The 24,639-nt window shown below is 34.3% G+C and overlaps 3 protein-coding genes across 3 annotated transcripts; all 3 read right to left on the bottom strand.

The window, feature by feature from the left end:
- Positions 1 to 1,952: 1,952 nt before the first annotated feature.
- Positions 1,953 to 6,868, bottom strand: LOC131935908 (sodium-coupled monocarboxylate transporter 2). The gene is made up of 9 exons (XM_059292652.1): positions 6,731 to 6,868; positions 6,394 to 6,618; positions 5,927 to 6,015; positions 5,312 to 5,588; positions 4,873 to 5,026; positions 4,613 to 4,751; positions 4,021 to 4,201; positions 3,671 to 3,800; positions 1,953 to 2,752 (listed from the first exon to the last, which is right to left on the bottom strand). The coding sequence occupies exons 2-9, from the start codon at positions 6,580 to 6,582 to the stop codon at positions 2,076 to 2,078; spliced, it is 1,836 nt and encodes a 611-aa protein (XP_059148635.1). The 5' UTR covers positions 6,583 to 6,618; positions 6,731 to 6,868; the 3' UTR covers positions 1,953 to 2,075.
- A 2,431-nt stretch (positions 6,869 to 9,299) lies between these two features.
- LOC131935907 (sodium-coupled monocarboxylate transporter 2) lies at positions 9,300 to 14,482 on the bottom strand. Its single transcript, XM_059292651.1, has 7 exons — positions 14,294 to 14,482; positions 13,268 to 13,537; positions 12,638 to 12,791; positions 12,277 to 12,415; positions 11,434 to 11,614; positions 10,977 to 11,106; positions 9,300 to 10,285 (listed from the first exon to the last, which is right to left on the bottom strand). The coding sequence occupies exons 1-7, from the start codon at positions 14,480 to 14,482 to the stop codon at positions 9,540 to 9,542; spliced, it is 1,809 nt and encodes a 602-aa protein (XP_059148634.1). The 3' UTR covers positions 9,300 to 9,539.
- Positions 14,483 to 16,606: 2,124 nt separating this feature from the next.
- LOC131935935 (sodium-coupled monocarboxylate transporter 2) lies at positions 16,607 to 20,583 on the bottom strand. The gene is made up of 6 exons (XM_059292682.1): positions 20,321 to 20,583; positions 19,865 to 20,018; positions 19,410 to 19,548; positions 18,744 to 18,924; positions 18,386 to 18,515; positions 16,607 to 17,796 (listed from the first exon to the last, which is right to left on the bottom strand). The coding sequence occupies exons 1-6, from the start codon at positions 20,537 to 20,539 to the stop codon at positions 17,042 to 17,044; spliced, it is 1,578 nt and encodes a 525-aa protein (XP_059148665.1). The 5' UTR covers positions 20,540 to 20,583; the 3' UTR covers positions 16,607 to 17,041.
- Between the last annotated feature and the right edge of the window lie 4,056 nt (positions 20,584 to 24,639).

Below are 24,639 nucleotides of genomic sequence, written 5' to 3'. Positions count from 1 at the left end.
AAACTTGCTTAACATATTTGCTTTGGAACTAGTCCTCGATATTGCTTCGTTGAGGAGGAGATACGACTTAAAGCTGCGGACACACATCCATTCATTCATACATCCAGAAATGACGAGTTAATAATCGCAATTGTTCGTATGGAAATTGCGCTAAAAATAACGAATTGGTTGAACCCAATTGATATAATTTGACACAAAATGAAGAAAATAATATCCTATTAAATTATCAACATTGCATTGTGAATGGAACGTAATACCAAAAGCATTTTCTTTTAGCAAATTACATTTTTGCAAGAGTAACTATGTTTTCATTATATTTATTAAAGTGTTCGGGGTCTTAAAAAATACAACTAAGACCAAACTATTTATAAAATTCTTAAAACAACAATGTATAATTTTATCCATTTTAAAAATAGCTAGTCAATTTATACTACATCTTAAACTTTCGATTGAAGTCCAAATTTTAAACTTTTGAAATAGTTTTATTTTGCCAGTTTTTAATACGGTTTCCATCACTTAACGGAATTTTACGGTGACCCGTCAAAAGAGCGCACGACAAAAGAGCGCCGACATAAGAGCGCAGACAAAAGAGCGCCGACATAAGAGCGCCGACATAAGAGCGCCGACATAAGAGCGCATCAATTTGCCGACAAAAGAGCGCCGACATAAGAGCGCAAACTAAAAATCGAAAAACCATATTTAATAAATAGGAACAAGAAAATTAACTCAGATCAGACGTCATCGTTTGAAGCTAACTCTTTATTGTTTCATTAAAAAACTAATTGTTCAGTTTCTTTAACTAAAAAACTGATATAATCAACATGAAGTCGAATTATTCAAAACGCAACGTAGTAACACATACAAAGATTTTAAAAGTTAGGCCTAAATTGAGAATATAAACTGAAATGAAATGTTACAAAATGAAAATAAGTTCAGATTAATAAACATTTTCTGTATAGTTGCATTTATAATGCTAAGTTGTGGGCTATACCCCGTAGGTAGTCCATCATTGAATCATTAGCATAGGTTGAAGCAATTGTCTGCAATCTTCGGTTCAGCTGAACATATTTGTTCTTTGAAGCTTCTGGTTGATTAACTCCAGCCAGATAACGTTCCAGTTCGATTTCGATGTGATCTTGTTCCAGACGAAACTGGTTGATCAATTTAAAAACGGAAAGATGATTTCAATCTACCGTTCGTTGGAATGCGCGATGCCATGCCTCGACTGAGTTGTTCGAACGTGGTAGATTTTCAGAGACACGATTATGGACATTCCAAATAGCAAGAGCGAAGCGTGGGTCACCTCGACGGTTTCTCCTTCGCCTCCCTATGTAACTATCCTCGCAATAATCTACCAGTGGCATAATTTCTGCAGGACTAGCTTCTACTAAATGTTAATTGTATAATCTGCCTTGGGTTTTCCACCCCTTCCACTGCCCGTTTTCGTATAGCCGAAACGACTTTCGCTGCTTCGTTTTTAGCCGGATCAGGAGCGTGATTGTGTTCCGATGATGACAGAACAACATCGTTCATCATTTTCATCCGTCCTCGGCAGCCATCTTTCTTGCAGCATCTCCATGTCGTACTTCCATCAGCATTTGCTCTGTCCTTTCGAAATCTGTAGCCTTCGACCAAAATAATTACCTTCCCTTTCTGTGATTCGATCTTCTCCATGTTAATTGGGCTAGAAATATTTTCAAACTGCGTTTATACCACATCAACCACAATATATAAATAAACACATGTCGTTTTATCGTACCGCCGATTGTTTAATGCCATATTTGTTTAGCTTACAACATGTGTTTTTATAATTGACTGCGCTCTTTTGTCGGCGCTCTTATGTCGGCGCTCTTTTGTCTGCGCTCTTATGTCTGCGCTCTTTTGTCTGCGCTCTTTTGTCTGCGCTTTTTTGTCGGCGCTCTTTTGTCTGCGCTCTTTTGTCTGCGCTCTTTTGTCGGCGCTCTTTTGTCTGCGCTCTTATGTCGGCGCTCTTTTGTCGTGCGCTCATTTGACGGGGTGCCGAATTTTACATTGTCAGAGCAATTTAAAATTTCGAGTCGACATTTCATCGTTGCTCAGCTTTCCTCTTGTTTAGCTTCTGGCTCAGGCAAAGACCACGCCTTGCGAATTATTGGTATAATTAGCCGTGGGTCAGTCTTGGTGTGGTCGTACTTCTTAAAATAAAAGCTAATGAGAGCACCAGAGATGAAAGCCACAAAACATCCAATAAAACCATACCAGACGTAGGGTATATCGTACAAGAAGAAACCATAACTGTATGGGTCTTTGTCATTTGGGATACGTTCAGTAGCTGGTGTTGTAGAAGTCAGGTTAACAGAGTGGTAATAGTTTCTCATTAGCAACATTGAGCTGTTCGGGTAACAATTCTCTATAGATGGGGGTTGTAGTGGTCTAGTTTTCCTCCCATACATCTGTCCTGAAATGGCCAACCACACGTTGAAAACAAGAGCCAGCCCACCTCCACCTAAGGCGCCGTACTTGTTGCTCCAGGGGATGCACGCCCCAAGTATAAACACCCCAAACACAGGGCCCCCACAGGCTCCAAAAACTGATGCACTCATCTGTGTGACTGGCCCATCTAAGGAATCGGCTACATAAGCAAGTCCAACAATGACAAGTCCATAGAAGCAGACAATTACTTGTGTTAGTTGCGTGATACTGCTTTCTTTAAAACCACTTAGACATTTCGTTAGAATATCTTCAACTGTGTTGGCCGCCAAAGCACTGATTCCTGCAGAAATGATGCAAAAAATGTAATGAGGTGGATATCATTAAGTACACAATAAAGATAATCGTTTGACTTTAGTAAGTACATAATGTCAACGTTGCTACATCAATTTACATTAAATGCAATGCGTCTAGCAAGCATTTTCGCTATGTGTGGGCAGAGAACAATTGCAATTGAGTGCTAGATTATGAAATGGATAATCGGCTTTTTCTTCTTATTCTTCGTTATTAATTCTAGTGTTTTAAAATATTTGATTAAACATAATTAAATACAAGAATAAACCAACAACAAACTACAAGACAGCAGTTGTTTGATTTAGGAGTTGTCTCTCCTAGATGCGTAGCTTTCCCCTGCTATTGATCCTCATCTGCCCGGGAGTTCCAGGACTTTTATGTTTAACTATTATGAGCTAAGCCGACCTGACCGAAGATCTCCATTCGGTTTTTAATTCTTCGCCGTTCTATGTAGGTAAAAACCATAAATTACATTATGAACAAAGCAAAGGCAAGATTATGGAGGGAGCAGAGAAAACTCCACACATCAGTGTTTGTAAAGAAGGGGGGGGGGGGGTTACTTAAGTGCTCTAACGTCACGGATTGCAATGGCGAGATCTCGTACACTGCCGCCAAGACGTTTAGCAATCGAGTGCACAACTACCCTGCCACCCTTTCTAAGCAGCACGAATTCGACAAAGATTTTTTAGGTGTATGTTTTAAAATAAGAGCAAAATGATAAAAGCATTTGCTGTCAAATATAAGTCATAGCAGTTTACAAATACGTTTAATAGCTTTTACGTAAATTTCAACAGACTGAGAATTTAGTTGCTCTTATTTTTATTTCAGATACATTTCAACAAGAACCGAAATAAATTTTTTCGTCCTAAAACGTAAATATTTCAAAATATACATACTAAGAACAAACCTGATGATATAGTACTGAGAGACCCACTAAACATCGTCCCCATGAAAAGACCGGCAAACCCAGGCATGTCTTGAAAAGCTTGCATGACGAAAAATGGACTCAGTTGGTTTCTGTTGGTAATTAGACCGCCCTGAAAGAAATCGTTTAAAGATAATATTTTCAATGAAATCCACACACAAAATAAAATGAATCTGCTATTACATTGTGTCTATATTGAAAATAACAAAACGTATTCTAAATTTATTTGGGGGTTAATAACGTGAAAGTTATCTTTAAAGGAGTTAATAAAATATTTAAATGAATTTACTTTTTTTTTTTTTGCTAAATTAATTTACTTAATGTAAACAAACTTCATAAGGATCACAGCGTAGGAATGCAAAATAGACGTAAATTGCGAATCCAACAAAAAACATCAGAACACCATAAGCCAACATAATTGGGATGTTTAATATATAGGAAATCTTAGCGTCTCTCATTGTCTTCATGGCACACAATCTTTGGATGGTTGATTGGTTGAATGTAGTACCAAGCCTAAAAGATGCATACGTTTGACGTGTGATAAGGCAAATTAAAGAGAAATTGAGAAGAAAAACTCATAACTCAAACACCCACCCCAAGACGTTTATATGGTGTTTGTTTATTATTATATGAAAAAAACAGCTTCTTGTAATATAATTTATAACAACCGTTCTAAATAAATTATTGCAATTTTGTATAAAGATTCAGCTTTTGTACACTATAAATAACATATGCCTGAAAATTAATATGAACTTTTAACAGATCAGCGTCTTCTGTATTTTATTATGAGCAATCATTATATGATATATATATATATATATTTATATATATATATATATATATATATATATATATATATATATTTATATTTATATTTATATATATAATGTATGCATGCACTTCTTTTACAAACAAAAACCTTACCATAAGAAAGTAGCCCCAATAGTTGTACCCCACCAGGTGTGTCTTACTCTTGGATCAACGTCAAAAACGTCAAAGGAAACTCTTCCACCCTTCAAAGCTAGTGGCCACGCCTCTGACCATCCTCCTGCAGTTTGTACCCCTTGAGTGGATTTAACAACATTAATGTTTATATTTGGTTACCGGTATCTGAAATGTATAAAGCACTATGCTTTGAATCTTCTTCCACAAGATAAGACTTGATGTCTTTTATGTAAAAAGACCTACAATAATAACAGGAAGAGCCCCACCAAACATGACGAAACATTGAAAAGCGTCCGCCCAGACAACGCTCTTGATACCACCCAGAGCTGAGTACACGGTGCCGATGATGCCAACAATAACAATAGACATCCATAATGGGATCTTCGCTGTTGTCTAGAAAATAGAAAACAGGTAGAGAATGCAGTGGTTAGATAATAATTAGCAATAATACCTCTCACAATCAGTACAGGTTTTGATTTTTTTTTTTAAATTATGTTAACGCAATATGTCAAAGTAGACATTTCTTAACAATTCGGGCTAAAATTAATCCTTTCAGTAAATAAGATCCTGTTCTCTTAAATCTAAATATATATGAATTTAACTACTTGACTTTTTTTTAATTTAATATTGCTAGATAATTAATAAATAATAAATTTTTAAGATTAAAATAAAACTGACCTGTAGCCCTAGAGCTGGACTGTAGAGAGCTACAGCCATGTAGCAGATGGTCTGTAACATACCAACGGTCAGTGCTGATATCCTCACTGCACGTGAGTGGAACCTCAACTCGAAGTACTCATAGATACTTGTCAGTTGTAGGGAATAGAACAGCGGCACAATGGTGAACAGACTAATAACATAGCTGATCGAGTAGCCTCCATATAGGGTGATAACCATTACGCTATAACTGTAAATATCAGCGGGATTTCCCATCAATCCAATGGCAGACTGGAATTTGTTTCATAATATAAGAGGAATAAAAGATGTATGATTTCTTGAGATATCTATTAACAACAACTTATAAATATTAATATTCATTCGTTCGATTGTCGAGTAATCGTTACTATCAAATGGTTGAATTTTTGTTTCAACGAGCAATCCATGAAAAAAGCTGTCTGTGTAAAGAAAGAACAATCCTAGACCGTAGTTATAAAAGTTGTTACTGTTTTGTATTCCTCAAAATTTAAGTGCTTAGTTATTTGCATTGAATGCAAAATAACAAAATAACATACTGTTTGTGATTATATACAAAAATATAAGTATGTATAATTAGTTGGTGGTATTTTGGTATACCTTTTATTTAAAAGTATGCTATGGATTGAATGTTGACCTTTTGATATTATTAGGTGAGCAAAGTATGCTGACTGAGTCTTCTTCAAGAACTGAAAACAGCAGGGATTTCTCAGAATGTTGCAAAAATTATAAGCCGTGTTTGAAGCTTTATGCTCCACAAATAGTAAAGAAGATTAAGACAAGTCAAATTGTTCTGATGTCTTAAATATCAATGTTTGTGTGTTATATTCTGATCTGTATTATTTTAAAAGTTTAGTATTTTTATGTGAGCAACATGAAAACCAAATCAAAAATATTTTGATGTAACACATACGTCTATGTGATTTTAAGGCTTGGATCAAAGTAAGTTTAATTGTTGCCAAAAGTAAGTATGAGCACTATTCATTTTGTGAAAAAGAAAAGGTCTTGGATTTATAAATAATGAACCAAGTCTCAATTTACAATTAGAATATCGAAGAAGAACTTACAATGAACGTGACGAAAAGTGACAAAGCCACCGGCACCACAGACATCCGTCTTCCTCCAAACAAATATTCCTCTCTGGTCGCCTTTTTCGCGTCTTTAACAGCGAACAAAATCCCGATGGCCATAGGAATCAACAAGACAACAACACATACAACATAGTCGGCCACTTGGATGCTGGTCTCTACGTCCATCTTTAGGCTGTTCCTCGTTATTTCGTTGTCAACTCTCTTATAATTGTAGAGAGTAAATTTGCTTTATTTTAACCATTCGTTTGTTATAATAAAATAAAAATTAGTATTGTACTATATTATTTGCAAAATAAATTTAAAAACTTCTTACCAAAAGTATTTAAATATAGTTTGTAAGTTCAGAATGGAAAACATTCAACATTAAACTTTGCTGTAAAATAGGTTATCTTGTAATGTTATTAAACCATGGAACATTAAATGATGTTGATTTAAGTCAAGCTTTGTCTTTACTGGGTGCAATGATGTCTCAAATATAATGCTACTAGCTATAATCGTGTCTAGACATGCATATGACGAATTTTAAGTAGCGATGACAGAACCTGCATGCTAAATTAGACGCCCGTATCTAAATAGGTACCAAACGTCCAGTAAATAACACTCTCGTCTGTGTTATTCAAATTTGTTATTATTAAATCAAAACTTAAACAATAAAATGTTTACAGCCGTTTAAATTTAAGTTAATTATCGATTACAATTATCAAAATAAGTCGGTAGCTTAAAAGAACAACATCACGCAGAATGAACTGGAGTAAAAACCACTTTCGTTTACCGGAAATCGTTCAATTTTTTTTTTAAACGCGCCTACAATCTAACACTTAAATGGAAAATTTAGCAATTTATTTTTCTGGCGATTCTGTTCCGTTTAAAAATATAAGCATTTACAAAATTAATTAGAATAAACATTTCTCAAATCCTAAAAGTGCCCCACTGTTACATAAGAGTATAAAAAAAGCTTGGGAAGATCACTTCCGATTTATTAAAATAATCCATGTAGATCTTATATTTGCAATTTCGTCTACCTTACTGAAACGGTAATCAAGGTATCTACTTGGAAAATTTTTTATTCAATGAGTAATCTTCCATTATCCTGCAGTGGCTATTTGTTCTATTTCCGTTTTCTAAAATGCCGATAACTTGAGTACGGTTTCAGTTAATTGGACGACATTTCATATGTGGATACATATTATATTCACTGGTTTCTGTCAAATTTTGAGTGATTGGCGGAAGTTATGTTTTACAGTATTTCTGTTTTATCAAAAAACTATAAACGCTTAATAATTTCATATCTTATTTTTTAATTTAACATAATAATATTCTTAGAACTTTTCGGCGCTTTGAGTTTTATCGAAAAACGAGGAGTTTTGTCACAAACTCGTATATTTCTATTGACCGATTGCAATACTCTTCTAGTGATATCGTAACCCTTATTGTCATGTTAGAAAATACGAGAGGGCTTAGGGGAGATTATTATCGCTTTTATCAAAAGTAGACGCAAAAATATTTACATATAAATAAGTGGGTAATTTCAATAAAATGTGTTTCAAATGTACCCATCAAAGGGTTTTACTACCGCAGGATTACCATATGTTAATGAAGAATTTTGAAATAATCTGTTTGATATAAAATAATGAACCTAAAAAGAAAGAAAACTGTGCTATAATCAAATAAAATGGTTGGGTATTTAAAGATATTCAGACCGCCGTGAAATGTCAAGACAGTTTTATAGAATTTGCCTTTATGTAATGTAATTTTATATAATTAGTCTAAAAAAAATTTTAAGGAACGAGTTTACAAACTGATAAAATAAACAGTGAAATTTTCAGAAACACATTTTCACGATGTACATTGTACCACGTGAAAACATTAACACCTGAGCTGTAAAGGAGCATCATCTATGTTGAAGGGCACATCAATCAACCAGATATTAAACGTATTACACCTTTAATCACCAGTAAATCTATTTTTATTTTATTGTGTTTCCTAATTATCGACTAGAGGAGAATCATGTACATAATCCCACTTTTTTAAGTGTTACTCAGCTTTCAGTACAACCCAAAAAAGATATATACTGCATGTAATCAACAGACGATGTACCTATAAATGCTTTGTTACTGCGGAGAGATTATATTTCTGCCGTAAATTACCCAAACATGTTTTCACTTGAATAAAATATCAGTGCTGATTTATTACCCAATCCTATGTGGCTATTCTTTTAATTAAGTCTAACAGTTTATTTCATTGAGATCATAAGAGGAAAGCGATCATTAGGGACAGGGAGGGGGGTTAGTGTTCCGGTGTACACATTGGACTAGACTAGCTGGGCATCCTGTTACATTTATTGCATAATATATTAAATATGATCTGTCAAAAGACATTGCTCTTTAAACAAATGTTAAAATATTTAAAGATCGAACAGATCTGTGAAAAACATTTCTCAAATTAGTTTTTGCATTGTTTACACGTGTGTATTATTGTTTCGATTGTTGGTTGGATAACGTGCAGAAGTTAACACAACAATAGAGAACGTTGATTCGAAAAACGACAGACAACTCTAGGTTTTCAATATGCTTTTATTTTAAAATAGGAATATGATTGACTGAAATATATTCTTTTAAAATTTTTGATAAGGAGAAAAAGTGCAAAATATACACAACGTATTTGTATCCCCTCCAGAGCTTATAGAGGGGATACAGAATTTTCGTAGCTTCTGGAGGGGGGGGGGGATGTAGCAATACACCACCACTCAAATTCTAAGCACTCCCACAAACACACATACACACACACACACACACACACACATATATATATATATATATATATATATATATATATATATATATATATATATATATATATATATATATATATATACACCAGTACATCTCTCCTTCCGTTCTAATGCCTTGTCATCCTAAATATACTTCCGAACCCCACCAAACATCTACAACACAATAGGCCGATCGGAAGATAGAAGCCGGAAAAAATGACAAACGTAGAAATATCTGATTAAATCTGATAAATTTCAAACCAAATGTTTCTTTTAGTTAATTTCAAATTGGCGTCTGAATACATCTAAATTTGAAAGCACCGAATGACCAACAGGAATTCGGTTCTGACGTTTAGAATTCTGTTCGAGTTGGGTGAGTATCAAACATCTCTTTTTCATCAGTGCTAATCAAACCTGAGTTGTCTTTTAAGTATATTTTGGGTTTGGGTTTCAGAGAGAACAAAGGCTTACGAAATATTGGCACCATTAATCGTGGGTCAGTCTTGGTGTGGTCGTAGTTCCTAAAACAAAAGCTAATGAGAGCACCAGAGGTGAAGGCAACAAAGCATCCAATAAAACCATACCATGTGTAGGAAATATCGTGTAAAAAGAAGCCAAAACTGTATGGGTCTTTATTAACTGTGATGGTGTTGACTGCTTGAGGTGTAACTGTCACGTTACTCAAGTAAAAAGTGTTATTGGGCAGCCACATAGAGCCGTTTGTGTAACAGTTATCTGCAGGTGGTGGGATCAAAGGTCGGCTTTTCCTCCCATACATCTGTCCTGTAATGGCCAACCACACGTTGAAAACAAGAGCCAGCCCACCTCCACCTAAGGCACCGTACTTGTTGCTCCAGGGGATGCACGCCCCAAGTATAAACACCCCAAACATAGGACCCCCACAGGCCCCTAAAATTGATCCCACCATTTGGGACACAGGTCCTTTCACGGAATTAGCTAAATACGCCAGGCCTATTATTAACAATCCATACACACAGACGAGCAGCTTGGTAAACAATGTTATCCTGCTTTCCTTAAAACCTCTTAGAAAATTCTTTAAAATATCTTCGACTGTGTTTGCTGCTAAGGCGCTGATACCTGAGGGTATAAAATAATAAAAAGTACTCGATTAACAGAGTTATATTAGTGGATTAAATACTATAAGGCATACTTTTTAAAACTGAATTTAAACAATTCTAGCCTTTTGGAAGAAACATTTGTTTCGTAAGCAATATATTTTATAAGTAGCTTTTTATATATATATATATATATATATATATATATATATATATATATATATATATATATATATATATATATATATATATATATATATATATACCTGCATATATATAAATATTTATTTTTATTTATTTATTTATGTATCATTTTCCAAAGTTAAAATTGAGCAAAATTGTAAGATCTTATTTGAAATGAAAAATTGAACGAGCTAAATAGTTATCTATCCTATGAGTCAAAAAATCGCTTTCTAACACATGCTTATGAGCAAGTACACAACGTTAACATGTAATACCTGATTCACAAAACATGAGGATTGTGATATCCAAATCAACCTCATGATATTGTACTTAGTGAAGCATGAACCAACCTGACCATATAGCACTGAGTGAAGCACTGAACCAACCTGATGATATAGTACTGAGTGAAGCACTCAACCAACCTGATGATAGAGTACTGAGTGAAGCACTGAACCAACCTGATGATATAGTACTGAGTGAAGCACTCAACCAACCTGATGATATAGTACTGAGTGAAGCACTGAACCAACCTGATGATATAGTACTTAGAGAAGCACTGAATAGTGTGGCCATGAAAAGACCAGCCAACCCAGGCATGTCTTTTAGAGCGTGCATCACAGAGAATGGCAGAAGTTGGTTTCTGTTGCTGATTAAACCGCTCTAAGAATAAAGTAAAAACACATTAATTATTGGATTAAGAATATCAAAGCAAGATAAATGATGCCTTCTAATGCTTTTAAAAAAATTAAATTACAAAAATATTTATAGGACGAAGTAATTGAAAATGTTTCTTAAAAATAATATTTTCGAGACAAGTAACACGGACTGAATGTAAGGTAGAGACTTTGTATAATCCGACTTACAAGAAATTAATTTCGAAGAGTAACAAATAAATAAAGTGTACTCTAATACTTTCAACTACATCAAAAAAAAAAAAAAAAAAAAAAAAAAAAAAAAAAATTTTGAGAGGCAAACTTATTAACCTACTGAGAAAGGATCACATCGTATGGCCGTGAAATACACGTAAACTCCAAAGCCAACAAAATACAATAAAACGCCGAAAAACAAAATAATTGGGACGTTTAGAATAAAAGAAAGCTTGGCGTCTCTCATTGTCTTCATGGCACACAATCTTTGGATGGTTGACTGGTTAAATGTATTTCCTAGCCTGGGGAAAATATGAATAAACAATACAAGAATGATTTATAAAAACATTGAGGTATCAGTCAATAATGAGGGGGTCGGCGTGGTCGAGTCGGTAAAGCTCATGGTTGCTAAACCGAAAAGTCTCGAGTTCGAACCCTCGGGCAGATGAGGCTCGTTAGCTGGGGACAGCCACTCTTCTAGGAGAGACAACTCCAAAATTAAACAACTGCTGCCTTGTAGTTTGTTCTTGGTTGGACAAAGGCTATGGAAGCAAATCCAAAAAGAAAAGCAGGCTGAAATCGGAGTCAATGGCCTCAATGGCGCATAACCAGTTGACACGTAACGCTTAATTGTGTTGGAGGCGTGGTCGAGTCGGCAAAAAGCTCATGGTTGATACATTCGAACAGTCTCGAGTTCAAACCCACTGGCAGATAAATCTCGATCCCCTTCAACACTAATAATTAAGAACGAAGAAGAAGAAGAAGAAGTCAATAATGTATTATTTTAAATTATGACATAAATATAAATCTAGCAAACTGTTCAAAAATGTTTTAATGTGAATGCAACAACAATCTTCTTCGTTGAATGCAGTTTTTTTTTAAAATTTACTTTACTACTTAAAATACAAAACAATCCCACTATCAGACTTTAACATTCAAATATTACTTCCAAATAAGGACATACCACAAGAAGGCGCAACCAATAACTGTGCCCCACCAGGTATGTCTTTCTCTTGGATCAATGTCGAAGGAATCAAAAGTAACTCTTCCACCTTTTACAGCTAGTGGCCACGCCTCTGACCACCCACCAGCTGTTTTTATACCTGGTTTAAAATACCAAAGAAATGAACAATGTTGAATTTCGTAATGCGTTTTTGTTCTGTAATAAGTTTAGCATTTAAAATAGCGACACAAACTGTTTGTAAATTATTACAAGTAAGGCCATGTTAGGATGGATTAGTCTAGTAGAGCAAAGTACAACAACGGTACAACACACCAGATAATGAGCTACATAAATTATTGTATTAAACACGAAAAATATTTACCCACGATAATGATAGGAAGAGCCCCACCAAACATGACGAAACATTGAAAAGCGTCCGCCCAGACAACGCTCTTGATACCACCCAGAGCTGAGTACACGGTGCCGATGATGCCAACAATAACAATAGACATCCATAATGGAATGTTCGCTGTTGTCTGTTTTTTAAGACAAGTTGTATTAGAACATCAAATCAAAAAATATATTTAAAAAGCAATAAATAAAAAGAAAACACTTGTGTGATGCAAATTCAAAGCTTAATACATAAATCATTAAACCTTTTAAAATAGTTTCTTCAACTTATATTTTGTGTATATTTCATTAAGTATAGCTTTTTAAGTTTTATCTGTTTCTTATCTGTTTGAAACTTGGCAGCACATTATTCTTTCACACAAAATATGTGAAAGAAAGAGGTATCAAAAATATTTATCAGACAACTGAACTTGTGTCAAGTTTTTACGTTTTGGTTTGCTGTGTGTGTAGCTATTGTTTTCAAGTCTTTTTGTTGTTTAAAGCATCAAAAATAGAGGAGCGAAACTCCAAAAAGAATCCAAACATTCTTTAAACAATAAACAGTTACAACAATGTTTTTAAACAAATCGTCGTACTCAGACATTTTAGAATGGTCACTGACCTGTAGCCCTAGAGCTGGACTGTAGAGAGCTACAGCCATGTAGCAGATGGTCTGTAACATACCAACGGTCAGTGCTGACATCCTCACTGTACGTGAGTGGAACCTCAACTCGAAGTACTCATAGATACTTGTCAGTTGTAGCGAATAGAACAGCGGCACAATGGTGTATAGGCCGATGACGTAACAGAGAGAAAATCCAACATACGAGACGGTTACCATAGCGCCGTAGGTGAACATGTCTGCAGTGGTGCCGATTAAAGAAACAGCCGACTGGAAATGGGAGATTCGAAACGAAATATCACGTTTAAAGTTTCAAAAGGCATTGTCTATTAGAAAATATTTTTAGAATATGTAAAGTCTTATGGGTATCTGCACTATAATATAACACTTTTCAATTGTTGCTTGTCCGTTTCTCACTGGGTCTATGCGTGTGCTATATGCAATGTGTTTTTGTGGTGGGAAAATGAACTGTTATTTCCAGCTGTTTCAATCAATAATTGCTCCTTGCAAATTGCCTATTTTAATATATATATATATATATATATATATATATATATATATGTGTGTGTGTGTGTGTGTGTGTGTGTGTGTGTGTGTGTGTACGACAATACATATAGACGCCGTTACAAAATTTTGTTAATAATTGTTATTTCTAAGATATTCTCCATGAAAATGCTATTTGTGAATTTGTAATATAATGTTTTGAATTGTAATTGTTTCATAGAATATGCATCTTTTTTAACTAGCACATATTCCCATGTAGTCGTTTGTCTCTAAGATTTCAGTATATTATAACTTATACCAGTTTTATGTTAGATATTTTAAAACTAATGCTAGTTTTGAATAAGCAAATAATTACTTTGTTTAGCTATAGTCCGGTGTTTAGAAGGTCATATTATATATCAGTATACGTTTATGTTAGGCTTACTATTAGGTGTATAGAGTCAAATTTTGGACCGTGAAAATTTTTATAATATAATCATGTCAAACTTATCTTTAGTATCGGAACCACAACAACAAACATACACTGTATGTAGCAAAAAGTGACAACGCCACAGGTCCTAGGGACATCCGTCTTCCTCCAAACAAATATTCCTCTCTGGTCGCCTTCTTTGCGTCTTTAACAGCGAACAAAATCCCGATGGCCATAGGAATCAACAAGACAACAACACATACAACATAGTCGGCTACTTGAATGCTAGTCTCTACGTCCATCTTTAGGTTTTCTGGCAAAATAGTTTTCCGTACATTAGTATACAACACGAAAAGTAACTCGTAAGTTATCAATTACATAATTATAATTCTCAAGAATAATGTTTTTGCGAAACCTCATAGAAAATGATTTTAATAATCTTTGTAATTCATCCTTCTTCAATATTCTTCAATCGTAAAAAGTATCATAGACACAAGATGCAATTACCCTGATACTGTAGGAATTATTAAACTTAATTATGTGAATATAGTTCCGTTTCTTAATCATTTATTTACGATTTTGTTACCTCATCATCACAATTTAAACACGATGTGTAAACCCAGCAATTTTTAGATTATCACAAGCTCTTTGTTTTAAGGACTAGCTTCCATCACTTGATATTATATTAATAATATCTTTCCTGCATACAAGTTTAGACTATAAATTCTTCTTACCTTTTACGTAAGGTTTAGTCTAAACGAATGGTCCAATTTGGGTGCTAACTACATTTACCTAATGGTTATATTTCAGCATTTAGCAAACAAAGAACTAATAATACAGCCATTCGAATGATCGGCTTATTTTATTTAAATTCTTGGACATATGTTACATTTGGGGTTGTATTCCGGAAGAGTATGTATATGTTAATTATTCGATGACAACGTCACTTGAGTGTAATAGATAGCAGGTGTGCATTAATGAGCAGGTTCATTGTGGACAACTTGGAGTTGTTTGCTCTTCTCCACAATTTCCTGTCAAGTTCGTTTTTTAAAAAAAAAAGTATTTTTGAAAAATTAAAAAATTAGTGTAGAGCGTTTGTTTCTTAATTGCTGATTTATGTCAAATAGCTTGCTTCAGTGCATATTAGAAGATACATATGTTCATGTTGATATATTAAGAGTTGGAGAAGCAATAAAGTTCATTATGTGTGATTTTAATATAATTTTAAGGCACACAAACATCTATGAAAAATCTTGTATTTAATACTGGTTATAAAAGGCTTAAAATTGTGTGCATTAGTAACAAAGCATGCAAGCGGTTAAACGTAGACCACGCCTTTAGTAGCATGAATAGTTTCAATTAAACTAAAATTAATTATATCGTCAAGAGTTCAACTTTTCTGAAACACTACTCTAATGTTGGACCCAAGACTAATTTAAAAACCGGCATGCGAAATAAATCTTCAATTGATTACATTTAAACCTTCTGTCTGAAATTTGAGCAGATAGCTTATATTGTGTCAATCATTGTAAACGGGAAAAATAATGACTGCTACGGATAAACAGCATCTAAGTAAAATATCAATTTATTTAAGCACCTATATCAGGCAGGCAAAGACGTTGCTTGAAAGGAGAAATGCAACTTCTTGAATCAACATGGCATTTAAGCCGCCAGCCTCATCAAACCTATGTACATCTCCCATCCCATACAGGCCCTACAACCACTGTTCATGCCCCATCTAGTATATCACTCTTTTCTAATGTCCCTCTACATATCCCGTTTCTTTTATTCCCAATCCCACGTTACATGTCGATTTATCCCACGACCCCGTCCTTATCGCAATCCCACAAATGTCAAATGTAAAGAAAGCGTAAAAAATTGAATAGAAATGTGTAGACAGTTACTAGGTTATTTTGCGTTAAATTTATTTATTCCTTAAATCAAAATAAATTATGCAATGAATAGGCTGAAGTAGTCTAATAATTTGTGTTTTACACAACACTATAAAAGTTAGTGAGTTAACATTAATAAATTAGCTTTCCATAAAACAATTAATCAAACACACACACACACACACATATATATATATATATATATATATATATATATATATATATATATATATATATATATATATATATATATATAGGCATATATATATACATATATATATATATATATATATATATATATATATATATATATATATATATATATATATATATATATACATATATATATATATATATATATACATATATATATATATATATATATATATATATATATATATATATATATATATATATAGGCATATATATATACATATATATATATATATATATATATATATATATATATATATATATATATATATATATATATATATTAATAACAGCAATAATCAATATTATTCTGCTGCTGCATTATAATATGTAAATGTATATTCAAGAGATTGAATTAAAAACACACCAATTGAACATAATCGCTAACCATGTTCCAGATAATTATGTAATGGTGTCAAGTACGTGTATTTTTTCCTCGCGTACAAACAACTTTTAATCCTTGGCCCATTACGTGAATTATCCTCTGATAATAATCAGTGCAACAGCTGAACAGGGACAGGAGTTGAAATAAAATATAAACTTAAATTTGCCAAATTTTAATTCTAAAAAATTGGTTATTATACAAAATAAAGTTGGTAGAATACTGTCAAACACGAAAAAGAGATTCTTCCGATTTGGCTAACATTGTGGGTTAAATTTGTACAAACTTGATTCAGAATTTAGAATTCTCATTTAGACATATAAACCATATAGTTGCTGAGTGTTTTTAGAAACGAACCGTTCAAAAAGACTTGGTTAATTGTGAATTGGTGTTGTTCTCGTTTGTTTCATGTCACTCTTCTCTTGTTCATTACTATTCAACTGATGTGGATTACATGTCAAGTGTATTTTATCTTCGTGGCTCAACACGGACCAAGGTTTACGAAAAATTGGCACAACGAGTCTTGGGTCAGTCTTGGAGTGGTCGAAGTTCCTGAAGCAAATGCTGATTATAGCACCAGAGATGAAGGCAACAAAACATCCAATAAAACCATACCACATGTAGGATATATCGTGTAGAAAGAAACCGAAACTGTATGGGTCTTTATCAACTGCGATAGTGTTGACTCTTTGAAGTGTAATTGTCACGTTACTGAGGTTCAAAGTGTTATTGGACAGCCACATAGAGCCGTTGATGTAACAGTTATCTACTGGAGGCGGGGTCAAAGGTCGGCTTTTCCTCCCATACATCTGTCCTGAAATGGCCAACCACACGTTGAAAACAAGAGCCAGCCCACCTCCACCTAAGGCGCCGTACTTGTTGCTCCAAGGGATGCACGCCCCAAGTATAAACACCCCAAACACAGGACCCCCACAGGCTCCAAAAATCGATGCCCCCATCTGCGTTACGGGGCCCTGTAGTGAATTCGCCAAGTATGCAAGACCAACAATGGTAAAGCCATACACACAGACAAGCAACTTGGTAAACAGTGTTATTCTACTCTCTTGAACACCTCCAAGATACTTCTTCAAAATATCCTCTACTGTGTTTGCAGCCAGTGCACTGATACCTGGGATATTAAAAAAAAAACAATATGAATCAAATATATAATAAAACATTTCCAGTCTATTTTGTTGTTTTTATCGGGTCGTAAGAACATAATGTAACCATCTTTTTTTTATATAAGTAGTTTCAAATCTATCATTGTGTTATGTATACATACTTAAAATAACTAAAAATTATTAACAGTGTATATGATACTTTACAATCATCTTTTTGACAAAAGTCTATTGTCTCTGTAATATTTACTCTTATATATAACTTTTTATTGACATTTTACCCTATTGCGACACGTTGTACGTTTTTGTACTCATCGCATAATTTGCATAAACGTAGATAAAACTTAGTATACCACATCAAAGTCAACCACAACATTATTTGCTATGTATGGAATAATTTTTGGAACAAAAAATCCTGAGGTCGTGTTGGTAAAATAAAACTATAATTATAATTTTTTTTGCATAGAAAAGCTGCTGAAACGGTTTTTTTGTTCGTATTTTAGCAAAGTAAATGTTAATAACACAAACCTGATGATATACTACTGAGTGAAGCACTGAACCAATCAGATTACATAGTACTGAATGAAGCACTAAACCAACCTGATGAGATAGTACTGAGAGAAGCACTGAACAGAGTGGCCATAAAAAGACCAGCCAACCCAGGCATGTCTTTTAGAGCGTGCATCACAGAGAATGGTAGAATTTGGTTTCTGTTGCTGATTAAGCCGCTCTTATAATAAGCAAAATAAAATTATCAATTAGACTCAAAATAGTTTGTTTTTTACTTTTACAATACTTATATTATTATAGTTTTATATCTGTTGCTTCAAGCTACAGAGTAAAATAAAGTTGCATTTACTTTAGATTAACAGTAAACTTTATAAACATCACATTGTATAAGTTTATTCTTTAAGTTACAACGTATAAATTTTTTTACAAATAAATATAAACAACGTACAGAGAATGGGTCACACTGAATTGTTGCAAAATACACGTAAACTCCGAAGCCAACAAAAAACAACATGAAGCTGTAAATTAAAATTATTGGGATGTTTAGGATAAAGGAAAGCTTGGCGTCTCTCATTGTCTTCATGGCACACAATCTTTGGATGGTTGACTGGTTGAATGTATTGCCCAGCCTAGAAGAGATGAGGAAAAGAATACACAGATGATATAAGTTAAGGTTTTCATGTACGACTTAAAGATTTTCTTAAATACTAGCATAAGATACCTTCGTTCTTGTAAGAGTTAAGTAACACTGACTCAAAGCATGAATGGTAAGTAGAAGAATTCCAAATTAATCTGAATTTGTTTATAATAATTAAAAATTGAATTTTTTTAAGCTACTCAAATCTAAAAAAAATGACAAGTTTTATTAAAATAGTTTAAATAGTGCATACAAAAACATTAATTTTAAATGATATTGAAATATTTGTTTTAAAAAATAAAATAGTATCTTTCTAACTTACTCCAGCTAGAATGAGAGATTTGAAGGTTGTTTTTTTTTCTAGCCTTTAAATGACAACAATGGCGTTTAATTTTTTATTTACTAATGTTATTAAATAACCAAGAAAATCTTCAAATAATAGACGACTCTTCAAGTATAAACACACAACTAACCTACCACAAGAATGCGCCGCCCATAACCATTCCCCACCAGGTATGTCTTTCTCTTGGATCAATGTCGAAGGAGTCAAAAGAAACTCTTCCACCTTTCACAGCTAGTGGCCACGACTCTGACCACCCACCTGCTGTTTTTATACCTGTTTGAAATATCGATGAAACAAACAATGTAAAAATTTGTAATCTTTTATTTTGTTTGTATAGCTGTTTGAAACATCAAGAAATTGAAACGTTTCATATTAGATATTTAAAAATCACAGTTGTATAACATGATCTATTGCTGATTACATGCCACGTCTAATTATAACGTTTTGGACATTATAATCAACAAATCACTTAATAGAATATACTGAGCTACATTCTACTGAGATTAATGATGAGTAAAACATAACGACGGTCAAATAAACAGACACGCCAGATAATGACACAAATTATTAAAGAAGAAAAAATATTTACCAACGATAATAATAGGAAGAGCCCCACCAAACATGACGAAACATTGAAAAGCGTCCGCCCAGACAACGCTCTTGATACCACCCAGAGCTGAGTACACGGTGCCGATGATGCCAACAATAACAATAGACATCCACAATGGGATGTTCGCTGTTGTCTAATGTTTTTAAAACGGATAAATGAAACATTTTTAACTGTAGTTATTTTAAGCATAACTAATACTACCAATATAAGGATTTTTTTTAGAGAAATGTGAAAACATGTTCAGGTGTAGGCTAATATTACAATGTTAATGACTCAAAATGCTTAAGAAACTTTTGGAGCCAATAATATTTCAATTCCATTTAATATATCATATGATTTTCGTTGACATTATTAAAAACCTACAATAGAGCTCAAATCACGAAATGGCTTATAAACATTTTAAAATGTTATTGATATACCAAAACTATCACTGACCTGTAGCCCTAACGCTGGGCTAAACAAGGCAATAGCCATGTAGCAGATGGTCTGTAACATACCAATGGTCAGTGCTGACATCCTCACTGCACGTGAGTGGAACCTCAACTCGAAGTACTCATAGATACTTGTCAGTTGTAGGGAATAGAACAGCGGCACAATGGTGAACAGACCGATGACGTAACTGAGAGAAAATCCGACATACATGATGACTGTCATAGCGCCGTAGGTATACAAGTCGGCAGCGGTGCCGATTAAAGAGATGGCTGACTGAGGAGGACGACATTTAAAACATATTTTAATATCAGACGAACTAATTCAGTACGTATAAAAACATTGTATGACATCTTAAGTATGTGGGAGGTTCAAGCAATAATCTCTAATCAGATCTCAGAAATTCAATCAATTATTACTAACTTTTTTTAAATGTGTGTGATTAGAGGAAAGGGTGGATAATTTTTTTGATTCACAAATATTTTTTTTATATTCTGAGCCGTTTCTGATATGGAAAATTATAGATGAATTTTTATATGTGAGCGGGTGAATGGATGATTTATTTTGTATTATTATATTGTGTGCGAATCTGTGCGTGAAGGGTCCACTGGAGAGCGGCTACGGGGTTTCCCCTTCCGCCCGAAGCGGTCAGTATATAAACTGACCGCTCGGATTTTTTTTTTCTTTTTGTCCCGAGTAGAATGTATATCAGGTCAGTATATGTGTGGGCGTTTGGCGCACCTAGTGCGTGAAGATATTTGTTTTTATTTTACTTTTATATGTTTGGTGCGGATATTAGATGGCGTTTCGGTTGCCGTAGGGGATAGGAAGGTTGTGTTTTCAGAGCCTAGACCCAGACTATCCGAGGCACCGAAGGTACATAATATTCCATCGAACCTTGTGTGTAGTTTTTTTTGTAGTTTTTTTTTCATTTCTGAGGTAATATTATCAGGTTATTTTTTACTGTGTTCATCGCGCAGTTCAATACCATTTGTAAATAGCGATTTACAATTTAAAGTACTTTTTATACTTGGAGTGAATGGGGAGGGGATGAATAATTTTAAGAATTTTAAAAATTAAGTTTATCTTCAGGGAACATGTCCGAGGGAACATGTTTTCAAATACGATACTATGACAATCACATTCAATATGCGAGAATAGAAAAAATGTCTGTGTAGGAGGGTGGGGGGGTGGGGGGGGGGGGGGTTAAGGTGAAAGTGAAGTTATGGTAAAATATGTACCCTTCTATTGCGATCGATCGTTTCTCGTATGTTTCTTTCTACTTTAATTAACTTTAATCTTTGTATGACAAAGATCCCTTGGCACCCCCTGAGTAATTTGATTAAATTAAACCAGGCGTGTCCACCGGCGTCCCGGGGCGGCGCCCCAGACTCTCCCATCAGCACTATGTCGCCTACGTTCGTTTTAAAGATCAAAATAGAATATTTATACAATGGGTTACTATAATCATTAGCTAAATCGAACCAGACGCGTCTGCCGGCGCCTTGGCGTTAGTGTGACCCGTAGCACTCCGGACTCCCCAGTAAGCACTATGGCGCCCACAATTGGATACGGTTGGCCGCTACATTAGATGACTAAACCGAAACAAGGGTTGCATCAGGCGCCCCTACTGTAATGCAACCGGTGGCGAGAGAGAGACCCGCGACGCCCCTAATAAATTGGCCCTCACCGAGGTGTGTTTTTACCTCAATATTAAGGAGGGTCTTTAAAGTTCACTAAAAGCGTTCATTCAGCACGCCGCGCCCCAACATCTAAGATACATTATAGCGCCGGCGCTGTTAACACTAAGATTTTTTAAAAATGCACGAAATCCTCTTAAAATACCACATCAGCTTGCGGCAACACATGGGAGGGGTACGCTCGCATCTAATCATCTTAAAAAAGTTTTTAAAAACATTTTTAAAGTAATTATTTATTTTTATGTCAACTGTAACATCTTTTTGACATTGTAACTCCACAAAATTTAAGTTTGAACAAACTATTGTAGGGTTTTTAAGAGCTAATGTGTATATTTTGTCCGTTCATTTACTATAAAAAATGATTAAATTAAATGCGTATGTTAACAAAGCAAATTTTAGGCTGTAGAATGGTTATTTTTGAAACAACTATTTTAGGTATGTAGAGTTAATACTATATTTAGACATATGTACTTATGCTATACACTATGTTCTATTTCAAGTGGAGCTAATATTATGTTTAGATCTATGTACTTATAAAATGTAAAGCCTTTATAGATACACATGTTTTTGGTCTCAATAATATAATGCCAAGTGAATAGTGCCAACTGTTAGGTATGTTGTTGAAAATGGCAGATTTGCATAACATAATGTTAGCCAGCGAAAGCTTAAGGTAAGTACATCTATTCAACTCTCAAGCTTAGTCTCTAATAAACAACCATACCATGTATGTAGCAAAAAGTGACAAAGCCACAGGTCCAAGGGACATCCGTCTTCCTCCAAACAAATATTCCTCTCTGGTCGCCTTCTTCGCGTCTTTAACAGCGAACAAAATCCCGATGGCCATAGGAATCAACAAGACAACAACACATACAACATAGTCGGCCACTTGAATGCTGGTCTCTACGTCCATCTTTAGTTTTTCTGGCAAATAAATTTTCTGTAATGTGCATTAGTGTTAAACACGATCAGAAACCAGCAAGTTATTGGTTAAATTATAATAATAAGCCGAATAATTTATTCGCGAATATTCGGTTGCGATAGACCAAAACGAATTTAAAAAGCAATGTAATTTATCCTTATTAATCCTTGTTTCGTAATAAAGGTAAGCATATAAGACCAACTTACGTCACTACTACTTGTGTGACTCACACTAACGTACACACATACTATGAGAATGACGAATAATTTGAAAATATTCTGCCAAACAGAGAAAAAATTTGGTTATTTTAATCAAACTTAATGGTGAGAAAATTCAGACGTCAAAAATGCTAGCTTTTTATTCAATTGAAAACGTAACCTTTTTCATTAGCTACCACACCCCCCCCCCCCCCCCCCCGCCACCACCATTTAACCATTTAATAAAAATGTCCTCGGTTGCTCTGATATCTGTTGGAACTTGATTGATTGGTCGCTAGATCGCATGTCAGCTCCGCGTCCAACTGGCAAGTCAGGAGAACTCAGATTTTGTAAATACGTGACCAGATCACGTAGTGCACATTACATTCTGTTAGCAATACACGAAGACAACATAACTATATTTTGTAGCTAATTAACACGGTCATGAGCAAGAGTCAAAGGTAGATAGTTGGGAGAGTTACACGTCCAGTTCTGTCAAATAACTTAAAGCTACAACCGGGCTCAACATTGTTGTTCGCACCAGTACGATTCCAAAAGAAATGGTCACATCAAAAACTAATTTAAGAAAAATATTCACATCAACAGCTTCTCTAAAAGAAATATTTACATCAACAACTGCTCTAAAAGAAATATTTACATCAACAACTGCTCTAAAAGAAATATTCACATCAACAACTGCTTTAAAAGAAATATTCACATCAACAATTGCTTTAAAAGAAATATTCACATCAACAATTGCTCTAAAAGAAATATTCACATCAATAATTGCTCTAAAAGAAATATTCACATCAACAATTGCTCTAAAAGAAACATTCACTTCAATAATTGCTCTAAAAGAAAAATTCACATCAACAATTGCTCTAAAAGAAATATTCACATCAATAATTGCTCTAAAAGAAATATTCACATCAACAATTGCTCTAAAAGAAACATTCACATGAACAACTGCTCTAAAAGAAATATTCACATCAACAACCACGGTAACAAAATATCCCTACCGCCTACAAAGCTAAAATAACAATTTAACTTTAACATCACTTACTCGCTCGTTCTTTTTATTTATCACCAAGGCCAATTTGATTGGTTCATTCCTAGCGTGATTTGGTGTTGCCCCCCCCCCCTCCCTAAATAACACCTACATTGTCCACTATGGTGGGTTTCAAGGAGAGGGTGGGGCGGGTAATAACAGCAATTTTTTTCACCCAACTCACCCCTTAACCCCTTACCAAGCTAATTCTGTAACCCCTTGTTACGATCCGTTTATTTGATATATATGGCCTATATTATAAAATTACTCTTTTGGAATAAACACTCTATCTGGCAGATGAAGTAGATTTCACATGTGACCTCGGCATATGAAAGGATTTCTTCAGCTCTGCCAAGCTGCCTTTAGTTTCCCGGAGTTTGGCACCCAATAGAGCTGGGTGGGCTCAGTCCCGTTCATACGAACTCAAGTCCAAATTCGAGACTTTCATACATTCCCTACTA

Source organism: Physella acuta, unplaced genomic scaffold (genome assembly GCF_028476545.2).
Source record: "Physella acuta isolate Inbredline_101_S28 unplaced genomic scaffold, ASM2847654v3 ptg000164l, whole genome shotgun sequence".
Lineage (NCBI taxonomy): Eukaryota > Metazoa > Mollusca > Gastropoda > Physidae > Physella > Physella acuta.
The sequence above is the reverse complement of the archived record's forward strand: the minus strand, read 5'-3'. Positions and strand labels throughout refer to the sequence as shown.